We start from the raw sequence: 12,810 nt of genomic DNA on the forward strand, positions 1-12,810 counted from the left end.
ACAGCGAACTGCTTCGAAACCCAGTTGCTACAGTATTTTGCTACAGTATTTTTCTACAGTACCGAACTGCTACAGTGTCACTATTTGCTACAGTTTCACTATTTGCTACAGTGTCACTATTTGCTACAGTACCGAGTTGCTACAGTACCCGAGTTGCTACGGGTACCCCGAGTTGCTACAGTGTCGCTATTTGCTACAGTACCGAGTTGCTACAGTGTCACTATTGCTACAGTACTTTTATGAAATTGAAACGGGCGTAACTTTCAAAACGTAACTCCGTTTTTGATGAATAAACTATCATTAGAATCGTAATAAAGAATACTTTTAAATGGTGAACTTTTAAGAAACTAGATCATACTGTTTTTGGGCCGGAAAAGGAGTTTAATGTGTATGTCGTGTTTTGCACGCACCTGTATGCCATTATTGAGTGGAGTCATGATGTAGACTCATAAAATTATGAATATATGGTGTTATGACCTAGTTAATCGTATGAAATAATTATATTATTTATTGGATATGTATATTATCTTGGTTTGTGTTGTTCTCAGGTTATAAGGACAAGGAGGAAGCTCAGAAATAATAACTGAGCAGTTGCTGGTAATTGGTAAGTGGGTCTATCTCCGGATAGAGTTTAAGTAGCATATCATGCTACTGTGGTTGACTCTTTTACCATGCATAGTGTAGAAATTGTCATGTTAGAATAATATAGTATGCCTGATGTTGTATGTGAATTATGTGTACACTGTGTGAATGGCACCAGTCGGGCCTAGGGAGACTGGGGACTCGAGACCGTGCCTAGGAGAGGTTAGAGTCCGTATGAGGTCAACCGTGCCTAGGGGAGGTTGGGTCCATAGGCTACTGATTGTAGAGTATAGTGTGAATGATGCATCCCCTGCATCTGGATAACTATACTGTGAATTGAGTAGCAGGGACTATCGGTAGACTCAAGTCCGATCAGCTAGGAGTCGTGTGCTCGTACAAGCCGCCGATCCTCGTATTGTCTTATTGTATGCTAGTTGATAGTTAGCATGTGTTGTTGTTAGTATATAGCTTGTGTGTGACTTAAGCTATATCTGTTAGATAGATTCCATTCACTTAGCGGTGCGCTAATCCCCCACATATTCCCCCCTTGCAGGTTTAGGTACTGCTAGTCGGGAAGGGAGCTATTGCAGAAGACATGTTTGACAACCCAACTCTGATGTGAACTTTTGTATAAATAATGTTTTGTGATAACGTAACACCATTGTGTAAACTTAAACGTAATGACGTGACTTATATTGTGTTTGTTAATAAAGTCTTCCGCTGTGTATTTAAAAAAAAAAAAAAAATGGCCGGTGTTACATCTATACTATATATTAAAATAAATATTGATAGACTTTAACATTGAGAATCATCATCTTAATTAATTCTCTCGAACTTTTGTACGAAAGATTTAGGTTTACAGTTGATATTGATTATACTCGACGATTTAGGACAGTAATGTAGGGTTTCTCTTCTTTTTGAATGTCGTAAGTGAATGGTATTCCTGATTTTTTCTAAGTGTAAGGGTATTTTAGTCTCATTATTGCTAATTTTGATGATTATGAGGTCATAATCATTACATGGCCTTTTTAATGGTTGAGATTTAATCGTAGCTTATGAATGGATGGTTAGGATTTGAAGTTAGAGATTTAGATGATCTATTTTTGTGTTTATTTTAATATATAGTATAGAGTATAGAAGTATAGATAGATATAGATATAGATACTTAATTAACATTTTAACATACTAATAATGACTATACTAAATAAATTTAATTTTTATGCATATAAACGTTAACCCTTCACAAAATGTCCTAAATAGACTCGCGTGTCCTCATAGTTATTAGCTTGACTGTCTTGGAACTTCATTAGTCTGGTATAGTACTATTCTTACAAAATTTAAGTCACTAATTTAATTGTTTAATTTCAACGAATGAGCAGTTATTATGCATAGCAGAGCTTAAGAGCATTACTAACTAGTTAATTGTTTACATCAAGTTGAAGTTATTAGGGAAACTAGGCCATCAAAATAATCTTCACTACAAGGAATTTTCAAACAACCCTCTGAGTTGTCGAAACCATATTCTTCTTCGACCCAACGTAAAAGATCCTTGAACAAAGGGTGATTTAACGTTGACAGTGGGATCACATATCTTTTATTCATTTTACCTACATAAACTGCAAAATGGCCCTTCTTTACGCAGTCCGTAGCACTTGAAGATCCCTTTTTCTTCTTTAACATTTCTTTAGCACTTGTAATGTTGATTTTTCCCATTCCCATGTGTGTGTAACTATAAAAAAACAAACTTTTTGGTGGCTTTCACTAGAAAATACTCCGTAATATTGTATGAGTTGTGAGTGTGTTGAAGTGAAACTTTGTTTGCTATATATAGGAAAGGGATTTTTCTTATTTTAAATTTCCATAGTTAGAATGTTCAATATATGCATTATAGGACTTATGTTATGTAATGAGTAGACATAAAAATCACATGGTACGCCTTGTCTTGTTGAAATTATACCATGACCTACCACTTTGAAGCTAGGTACATGAACTTGGTACTCGGGTACTGTACTGGTTGCTACTATGTCCGACATATGTCATTTTATATACAGTCAATATTAACTCATACTTATGTGACATGATACCTGAAAATTTTATAAAGTAGCTATAGATTCAGGAGCATTCATATCACTCGATCAAACTTATCGTTCATGAGGAGTTTTAGGTTGCGTACTTATCTGATGTGATCTCTCATGTTATTTAACATCCTAGCTACGCTTATCATTTTGGTTAGAATAGTTGTAACAACACGTCATCGGCTTGAGGCAAGAAATTTGAGTCTCTTATAAACCAAAGTCGTGCTGCTTTTCAAAAAAATAAAAAAAATAAAATAAAAATAAAAATAAAATTGCTGTTAACCAATATTTTATATCATGGTTTTTAGTTAAGACATAAATATATCCCGATTAGTTTATTACTTTAGCTTTGGCGAAATGATTGTGTTTAAATTGAAGACTTGGAAAGAAATTAGGCTGCGGGCATGAGGGTATGAATTATATACTCAAAGTTGAAAGCTTCGATAGCTATATTGTATATTACAAAACATATATGCCCCGTCTTTAGTATGTCACTAGTGGAGGACCCGCGAATTCGCGGGGCTATGTGAGTGTTTGTACAGAAATAATGTTTATAATTATTGTATTTAATGTAAGTAGTTATGTTAGTTGTTCCGTATTCAATATATGTACTTGAAATTTAAAATCCAACCATATATGTCTGTAAAAAACTTTAAAAGTTGAACATAGTATAAAATACTTAAACAGTTATTGTAGACATATAAAAAGCATTGGTAATGAAAACCAAAAACATATTTATTATATAAAAAATCTAGAAGGGAATGTAGTCATTGAAATGCAACATAAAAACAAATAAAAAAGTTAGTTTGAGGTGTTTGCCTCGTGTGGTTGCACAATCAGACCACGTTTATTGTAGCATGAGTATTGCGTGTTGAAAGAACACACGTTATATTTATTCAAAAATTTGACAATGCATCAAATCAGAATGGTTGAATCTTTGGTATTTTGAGAAATGCAACTGCATCAGATGTTTGTCGACTTTGTGTGTCTTCAGCAAGAAGGTTATTTGGGGTTGTACTCTTACGCCTAACAGAACTTGAATTCGAAAAACACTGTCGAACAAAATTCTTTTTCTGTGAAATGACAAATTAAATATAAAATCATCAATTGTAAATACATATCCAAAAAAATAATTGTATAAATTAGTATATATGTTAAGTCTAAATTATAATGTATGAATTTCACTACAGATTTTCAATGTATATAATGGTTTTCACCTGGTATGGTGTCGGTGGTTGGAAAACAGCGACCTCATCTAAAAGGTTTACTGACCCAACTTCTTCAAGCTGTTTTTTGTTAATCACCTCCAAAACTTCAGCGTCATCTATAGCGTCAAGAACTACAATGTGATTATTGTAATTTTTGTTGACGTAACTATCAGTTTTCTTTGATAAGAAAACAAAGTTTCGGTTGTTCAGATCCACACGCTCAGATGGAACATCAACAGGTACATCATACTACAAAATAATTGTAGCCAATTTAGTTTACTAAAAAGCAGTAAAATAGGTTTGTATCAATAGAAAGTAAGATATTATTGATAAGTTCAAAACTTACCGATCCTGCCTTACCATTAAGCCAAGTCTTACTCTTTCCAGCCAACTTGGACAATAGTTTGTAAAACAGTATGATATCACACCTTCCACTTTTATCAATTACTCGCATTGTAGTACGTATCCTATAGAAGGTTACGTCAATAATAGTTAATATTGTACCATAAGTTTATTATATGTTCATTAATTTTAAAAAAGTAAGAAACTAACTTTCGGAAGCAAGCCGCTTCATCAGTGAATTGAGTACACCAGCACATAGTCCCTTCTTTATCAAGCGAGTCTCTTTCAACCAATTCTTTATAACAGTTAAGTGACAATTCCATTCAACTTATATGACTGCTGCAGGTACACGTTTCTGCTACCTCGTTGGCCGTTGGCAAATTATATGTTCTACCATCGCTGTCTCTGCTACCAATGAGTCTAATCCGTATAGGTTCTGTTTCATTCATATCGAATCTATCTCTGGCCATACGGAATTTTTTGACTAAAGGGTTGATATGGTCAAGTAAACCTTTCAACTGAAAAACTGTTTGAGGAAGCAGTGAATACTGGTTTGAAGTTGTGTTTGACCTTCCAGAGCTATTATATTAATGAAAAACAAAATTATTGCTAACATTGATTACTTGTGTGCTAGGATTGAAACGTTGTTAACCATACAGACAATGGGGATCTTGGTAATATCAGCTCAGTCACACATATTCAGTTCAGTCACATTCCTAATTATACTTTATGTTTTTGTTCTATATGTAAAACAAAATAACAGTACCTGCAACAAATCCATTGACATGCTTGAAGAACTAAAAAAAAAACTATTATACCATTTTTTGCTAGCATCGAGTAGAGCAAGATTCTGCCCATGGAATGGCCAATTGCAAGCAACTTCTCATCTTTCGATATGCATTGTCTCCTTATGTATGCCATCTATTCTGTAAACACTGCTCTCTTTGGCGGCTAAGCCCGACATATTGAACCTGAACCAAAAAAGGTTCTTACTATGTAGTAAACGTAGTAAAAGAAGAAACAACTTTTAGGGATTTCAAGTCGATTGGAGTTACCAACCGGAGATTTTGCCATTTTAGAAATCAAATATTCGTTTCTGCTGCTGTAGAAAACATGTATCTCTACTTCAAGGTTTTGAAATACACCTTCCTGAAAAAATAATTTAATAAAAAGGTATAAAACCAAACATCTATACAAATCGAGCAATTGCACATTAATTAATACTCGTAGTAATATTAATATTGTAGAAACATTTATTTAAAGAAACTTTAAAGTAGAACATCCACTAATTATTAGAAGAGACCTCACTGACCTGAAGTAAATTGAAAGATCATGATCTGTTGAACCCCTCAAAATAAAGAGCAAGCTGAATGTCATAGAAAAAGAATTGATCAAAACAAAACTCTTATTCTACATGTGTGTTCCCATTAGGGATCAAAACGTGATTCTAAAATCAATCAATGTCACAGATCTAAACGTGTAAAACTTACATACCGCATCTAAGGCATATTTCGCTGCTTTAAAGCTCCTTGAGTGTTGCTGATTCATCTTTGCCCTTTGAGCAGCACCATCTACACGACACTATAAATTTTTTTTATACCAAATTGATGTATGTGCCATATTTTCTCACCATTAATATATATATTACACGCACAACAGTTTCTATATACCCACCATTAGCAAACTAAACTTACGAAGATTTAATTCATATAGAGACTTACATCGAGGAACTTCACGTATCTTAAATTATTCTACTCGCACATTCTATAAACACAAAAAATAGAAATGAAATCATGTATGTGCAATATTAGTTATCAAGCAATATATTGGTAAACAATGAAATTCCAATATGTAACGCCCTTTGATTTTGACCAAATTTATTTATATATATACATATAATCATCCGCTTTTCAACAGCTTTCGGGTCCCACCCAATTAGATTTGATATCTCAGACCCTGATCAATAAAAAAGTAGACTCTTCCGCCTTTCCGTGGACAGTTTATTTGTCAAAAACGGAGTTACGATTTGAAAGTTAGGATTTCCGAAAACAGACCCACAACTTATAATTTTATAACTTTTTGTTGTTGTTGCTGTACAGTAGCAGACCAACAGCAGCTGCAGCCTCCCATTTTGACAGACGTTTAAAACCTATCATCGACTCAACAAACACAAACATATTATATACCGTTTTAAAGCTTGTCGGGAATACTTTCTGTCACAATCCTTAGTTTTCGTCTGAACTTAACCATTTTTTACTTAATGGCCCGCAAAGTAGGCCCGAGAGTCATTTTAACACTTTTATCCAAATTGACACCAAATTTAGTTAACGACCCAAATTCTTATCCATTGTAAGTGAGTGACCCAAATTCAACTCACATCTCCAAAATGACATTATAAAGCTGTTGGAAACTTCAAATTACCAAAAACAGAGTAAAAGGGTTCAAATGGACTATTATGACTCAAATTAAACATTGTTTCCCACCTTAACCAAATTAAATTTTTATTACCTTAAGTTAATGTTGGATCGCGATCGTAATGGTGATAGTAAGCAGCATCGTGATGGTTATTAGTTTCTTATTGCATTCTGATCCACTTATCGACTGTTGGTGAAATTAAATATTAGAAGTATAGTGCTTGTTGTGTTATGACCTTGTAATTGTCTTTTTTTGTATCAGTGGTCGGATAAGTGTATAACGATTCCTGACTTTTTCTTCGTTGACGTATTCATATTCTTTTATCATAGCAGCGTTCCCGATGGTTATTAGTTTCTTCGTTGACGTATACATAAATCCTGGTGCCGCGACTATATATGATATTTCTTTCAGAATTCAAATGGACTTAGACTTTATTAGTCCATTTTTCCTACTAAACTTTAAACTTCTGCAAGCAACCAAAAAAATAGAACTTGATCAGCCATAGACTAATAAGACACCTGCAAAACACTCATAAACTTATAGGTGGAAATTTGAACCCATTCACCAATTTTTCAACCAATAAGATTGTATATGGCTTTACGTATGAGGAAGTGAAATAATGCCACCACAAAAACCATATTTAACTCCTACTGAGGTAAGCCAATCGCACAATATCATTAAAATAACCCATAACAAATCGCACAATATCATTAGAATAAAGATCAAACATTTTAGATAACTTAAAGTGAAAATCTTACCAGTTTACCGTGGCTATCAAATTCCTTAATTGCATCAGTGTTATTTTCAACACCTTCTTCATGACATGGAAAAAGCCAAATCCTGCATATAACAAATACCCAGTATTCTAAAAGTTTAAGTTATCAGTCACAATAATTTATTAGAACTAATCAGCTATTTATAACAGTTGTAAAGCATGAATTATTACTTCAAATTACAGTTTCAGCCATAATGATTTGGCAGAATTAATTGTACTAATTATTCAAGTCTTTAAAATCAACACATGTCCAAATTAAGAAGATGTGTTTTACCTAAAAATGTATCTTTTTTTCAATGTCATAAACAGTTATAGTAAGTTTAAGAATTAGTTCACTATTCTCAGTTCTTTCCAAAAGATTTTCCATTCGAGATTTCAATGACTTCATATGTGATTTTGAGTTTCCTCTAAAGAATCCAGTGCTCTAACGATGCAGAATATGCAGAAACGCTTCCTTAGTTAGATCCTTTATCACAAACAAAAAGTGAAACTCGTTAAGTTTCTTCAGCACCACCTTTATCGAATGACCAGCTCCTTCAAAAACGGCTAATGAAGTCAGAGGAACATCAGACTTATAACTTCATATTGATGGCCAAAGATAGAAATAAAAACAATAACTAATCGACCAACAACACACTTGAGCCCGAACTACTTCTTTCACCATATGCCCGTTTTCAAAACATATGTCATCATAAAGATGTTACGTAATAATAAAGAATAGATTTGCATAAAAGAACTAACTAAGAAGCGGGCTCAAGAAATAAGGTTTTGTACATATTCTAACTTATTATCTATAAATTATAATTATAAATAATAAATAAACTGAATTTTAAATAAAAAAATACAAACTAATAACATTAAAAAATAACAAACCTTCAGTAGCAGCGACACCCATTTCTGATTTCAACTTTGGGTTGTATTCACGAAAAGTGTCATCATCTTCTTCGACATCCTCATTACTTTTTCTCAAATAATTCCAAAAACTTATAATTTCAAATAACTATAACTATAATTATATATGCATATAGAATTATATAGGCAATTGAAAAATGGAGATCTTCAGACACCATAATAAGACATACGCCTTTGTAGACGCTATAAAAGAAGGTACATTTCCTATGGACTTGAAAGATGTATCAGCCCTGCAACTTCTACACAATCTTACATAATATGCAATATAGATAAGATAGTTAACTTTCATTGTGGGTGCACGCTAGAAGCAATATTTATAGACGCTTGCATCGATTTGATGTTGTACCAGTTTTCACCTATACTTCTTGCTAGTGTAAAAAATATGCTTACAACATTCATTTAGGCAGCAAAAATAATTATAATTATATTAATTAAAATATAGTAGATATGTACAGAGTAGTGAAAACATGTTATCTGAATCAATAAAATATGTCGTATTTTGTGAAATATATAAATATCATTAAAGAAATTTCTTGAATATGTTTTACCTGAATTCCACTTAGCCATTTAGGTGCAACTTCAATAATGTAAGAGTATCGTTTTCGAAAGACCTCGAACTTATCTTTTGCATGACCAACTTCAGTTTGTAGTTACGTTTGCAGCAAACCTGGAGAAGTTGAAAGGAACAACATCTACTTTTCATGCTCTGAATCTGGGCCTCCGACTTTTACGTATGGGTTCGGGTATTATTTGGTTGGAATGCGATATATTCGGCTGAGATGGGGCAAATTGAACTGAATGTAGAAGAAATAAAGTTAGAATTTTTGAGAAGTTGCCACTCTGACTTGGCTACTTGATAATGATGATGATGATGAAAATTTTGTTTTTTTTTTTTCAAAGTTTACTATGATACTATGATTTTCCAAAAACATTACTATCCAAACAATCCAACATTTTGAAAATAATGACCAACTATGATTAGGAGATTTACTCATTAATAATAGATAATGACCAACTTACAATCCATCTGAGCCATTAACCTTTTAACTAACTTGTATTTGACATGGTGGTTTTTTCTTATATAGTGAGCATTTCAACAAACTCATTGTATGCGTTCCAAGAATCATAACTAAAATGTATGATTTTGAAGTTCTTGTTCTAACAGTTAGTAGATGCACTCATGGTACACCTATGAATAGATAGTAGTCTGATAAACAAATAAAGAAGTGAACAAATGACTGAAATCATATATAACCTGCACCCATATAAGCTATACATAAAATATTTAGTTAAGAGGTACCATTAATACTCATATACTCAAATGGTTCCTAACATAACAACCACCCATCAGTCACGTATTCAAATGACCTATTTAAAAAATGCAGTATGAAACCTTGAAAATAACATTACAAAGTTTCTGAATTTAATAACCTAGATGAAATTTAGGTACAAAACTTCAGGCAATTACATGTTTTCAAAATCATGTAGTACCACTGAAAACTCGTAACTGCTACCCTATTTGATTTCAACAGTTTTATTTTCGAATTTGACTGAGTAGTAAACATACTTTTAACGAATAAACGTCCCCCCATCTTAAATCAATGACTGGATATTGAAAGATAATTTTGATAATATCTTCACTGCATCAAATAATTCAAAATAACACATGTTAATCAAAATCAATTTTTACAGAAAAGCGAGGTTTTGGGTTAATCGGGACTCAGTCAAATCAAATAGACATATTAGTTTAGATATATCAGCACTCAAAAATAAGAAATCGACAAAAAGAAATTAAAGATACAAACCGTTGTCAATTCAAAATCAATATGAATAGCTCAATCGATTATTGCTGATGATTATAAACCAATAACTTACATAGAATGGTGACATCGAACAATGGTTTCGTTCCCACTGATCGTGCGATGGTGTCTTGAATCTCCAGTTGATTTAGAAAAATCAGTTGATTTAGATGCTTTTATAGATGATCTTCCTTCTTCATGTTGAATCTGTTGCTATATATGACGATTTGATTATGGAGAGGGTCGATTGAGAATGAGAGGGTTTGATTGAGAGGGTGAAGATGTGTAACGGTGGCCTTAAATGTATGGGAGGATGAAGAATTGTGGGTGACTGCAAATGATCGGATGAAAAAACCCCTAATTTTTGTGTTACTATCAGTGTGTTTATTAGTAGCCAGGGTTAATTTTGTCTGTTTAGTTCCTAAACCAAGGATTGTACGTGATTAAGGGAGGGATTGGAAATGGATGGCTAGGATTAGAAGGTGGTTAAAAGATTAGATGGCTATGATTTATTTTTAAGGAGATTTATCACTCAATTGTGTGTTTACTTTAATATATAGAGAGATGGGCCAGAGTCAAATTCCAAGCCTACAAGTTGTCCAAATAATTCAAGGCGTTCTTGGTAGGGTGGAGCATATATATTGAGCCTAGTCAAATGCATAGTCTAGCTATGGTAATTAATTTTTTTAACCTTCAAAAACACTGGGCCTCAATCACTTTGCTCCGGCTTTGGGGCAAATAGGTAATTTCCTTCTTTACAAACCTTTTTTAATTCATTTACTTAACCTTTTTTCCGGAACATCACATATTTTAAATAAGTTCACTTTAAATATTTTTTTCACTATCGACACTCCCACAGCGAAGCGTGAGGAGGACCACCCAGTTTATGGCTTTGGACACATCTTGGAGCCAAAGGTTGAGTTAAGTGCACTATTTATCTTAATCTTTTTTTCTCAAACTATTCAATCTCTTTCTATTTATTATACAAATAGGGTGATGTTCTCGTCAATCCAGATGATTCATCTTTTTTCACATAGTTCATCCTTTTTGAATTTTTTGAACATGGGTATGCAAGCTACACTGGGGTCGGATCTTCTTCCCGACAACCCAACACCGAGCGAGCTCATAATTTTTTTATCATACAAATAGGGTGATGCTCTCAAAAATCCAGATGATTCACCTTTTTCACATATTTCATCGTTTCTAAATCTTTTGAACATGGCTACCCCAACTACACTAGGGTCGGATCTTCTTCCCGACAACCCAAAATCGAGCGAGCTCATAATTTTTTTGGTCCGCCTCCACAAGGAGGTCTTCGTGGTATAATAAACCCATTCTGCTTGGTATGCTCCGGGGGTCGGATCTACAACGACACTGTACACAATCGATGTAACATACAAAAGTAGGTCTTCATGATAATAAACGACTATCCAACTTGGTATGCTCCGTCGGAGTAGGCGGAAATCGAGATGATTATGACAGTTCTCCTCTCCGTGCGCGATTAGTCTTTCACAAGACCAACCAATCGAAATGTTTGGTCTAGAACCGCATCTAAGATCACCTGGACGAGATCAAACAAGGAAGTCAGCTTGGAATTCAGATTCTTCAGACGCATCGAGGACATCCCATCGGCCAACCCCATTCCAAATCGATGAATGGGTCTGAAACGACCCGTCCATATTACTATAAACGCAGTACGTTCTCATTGGTCCCATAGCGAGGTATTTGACCTCTATATGATATGTTTTAGAAAATATTGCATTCGTTTCATAAAAAGCACATCATTATTATACATAATGCATGTTTTAAACAAGTGGGCGATTATTTAAGAAATAATCCCCAAAATACATCGGTTTTCAAATACTACACACGTGATGTAACAGTCGAATATAATACATGACAAAGGCTTTATTGAATGCAACACTTTATTTAAATAAAAGTATGAGACTCCATGCACAGCTTGCTCAGATAATGCAACAGCGGAAGACTTTCTTAAGGACCTGAGAATAAACATGCGTAAACAGTCAACACAAAGGTTGTAACGACCCTGGATTTTCCAGCGTTTACTTATTAAAATTTATTATTAATACTTGTGATTTAACGAATGTATGTTATTACATTTACTTGTTACCATGATTGATCATACTTAACTTTTGAATGCCCGAAACGTCTTTGTGACACGTGAAACTTACACGAATAATATTTTCAAGTATTATTTACATTCATGATTAAGTTTTATTAATCATTTTAATTAACTAAGGTTATTGGTTAATTACTTGAGCTTTATTGGATTAATTTGTTAATTAATGGAACTTGGGCTTTTATTAGTGTTAGTGGACTTAAGAGCCCACCCTACTTTCTTTAATGGATTAATTAAGCCGATTACTTCATGTAAGTAATCCATTAAGGCATAACTAGTTAGTTTAAGACTTATGGAATCTAGTTACACACCATTCCCATGAAAACACCCTTAATAACCAACTTTTATGACACATACATGCAAGGACCTTGTGAGTAATCTCCTTCCCCCCATGCTTGGCCAAACCGTCTGCCATATTGGCCTTGGGGAGTGTTTTGGTTTTCAAATTTTGTTACTTACTCACTAGTAACCTTCACACTTCTCTCATTCCAAACACACACACAAAAAATACTTGCAACTTTTGTCTCATTTCTCTCTCAAGTGTGAGTTTCTCCAAGACTTC

General features: G+C 33.7%; 1 protein-coding gene and 1 long non-coding RNA gene across 5 annotated transcripts; both read right to left on the bottom strand.

The window, feature by feature from the left end:
* Positions 1-2,013: 2,013 nt before the first annotated feature.
* Positions 2,014-2,301, bottom strand: LOC139842655 (auxin-induced protein 15A-like). The gene has a single exon (XM_071832772.1). The coding sequence runs from the start codon at positions 2,299-2,301 to the stop codon at positions 2,014-2,016; it is 288 nt and encodes a 95-aa protein (XP_071688873.1).
* Positions 2,302-7,502: 5,201 nt separating this feature from the next.
* LOC139845132 (uncharacterized) lies at positions 7,503-10,443 on the bottom strand. 4 transcript variants are annotated; one of them, XR_011758214.1, is made up of 3 exons: positions 10,185-10,443; positions 8,858-9,103; positions 7,503-8,557 (listed from the first exon to the last, which is right to left on the bottom strand). It is a non-coding gene; the product is annotated as an uncharacterized lncRNA (long non-coding RNA). The 4 variants fall into 4 exon arrangements; XR_011758213.1 differs by having other exon boundaries at positions 7,503-8,356; positions 8,465-9,103; XR_011758212.1 differs by having other exon boundaries at positions 7,503-8,380; positions 8,465-9,103.
* Positions 10,444-12,810: the final 2,367 nt, after the last annotated feature.

This window comes from Rutidosis leptorrhynchoides, chromosome 4 (assembly GCF_046630445.1).
Source record: "Rutidosis leptorrhynchoides isolate AG116_Rl617_1_P2 chromosome 4, CSIRO_AGI_Rlap_v1, whole genome shotgun sequence".
In the NCBI taxonomy this organism is placed as follows: Eukaryota; Viridiplantae; Streptophyta; class Magnoliopsida; order Asterales; family Asteraceae; genus Rutidosis; species Rutidosis leptorrhynchoides.

Coding starts and splice junctions, on each gene's coding strand:
- LOC139842655 (XM_071832772.1), bottom strand. CDS start 2,301: ATGGGAATGGGAAAAATCAACATTACAAGTGCTAAAGAAATGTTAAAG.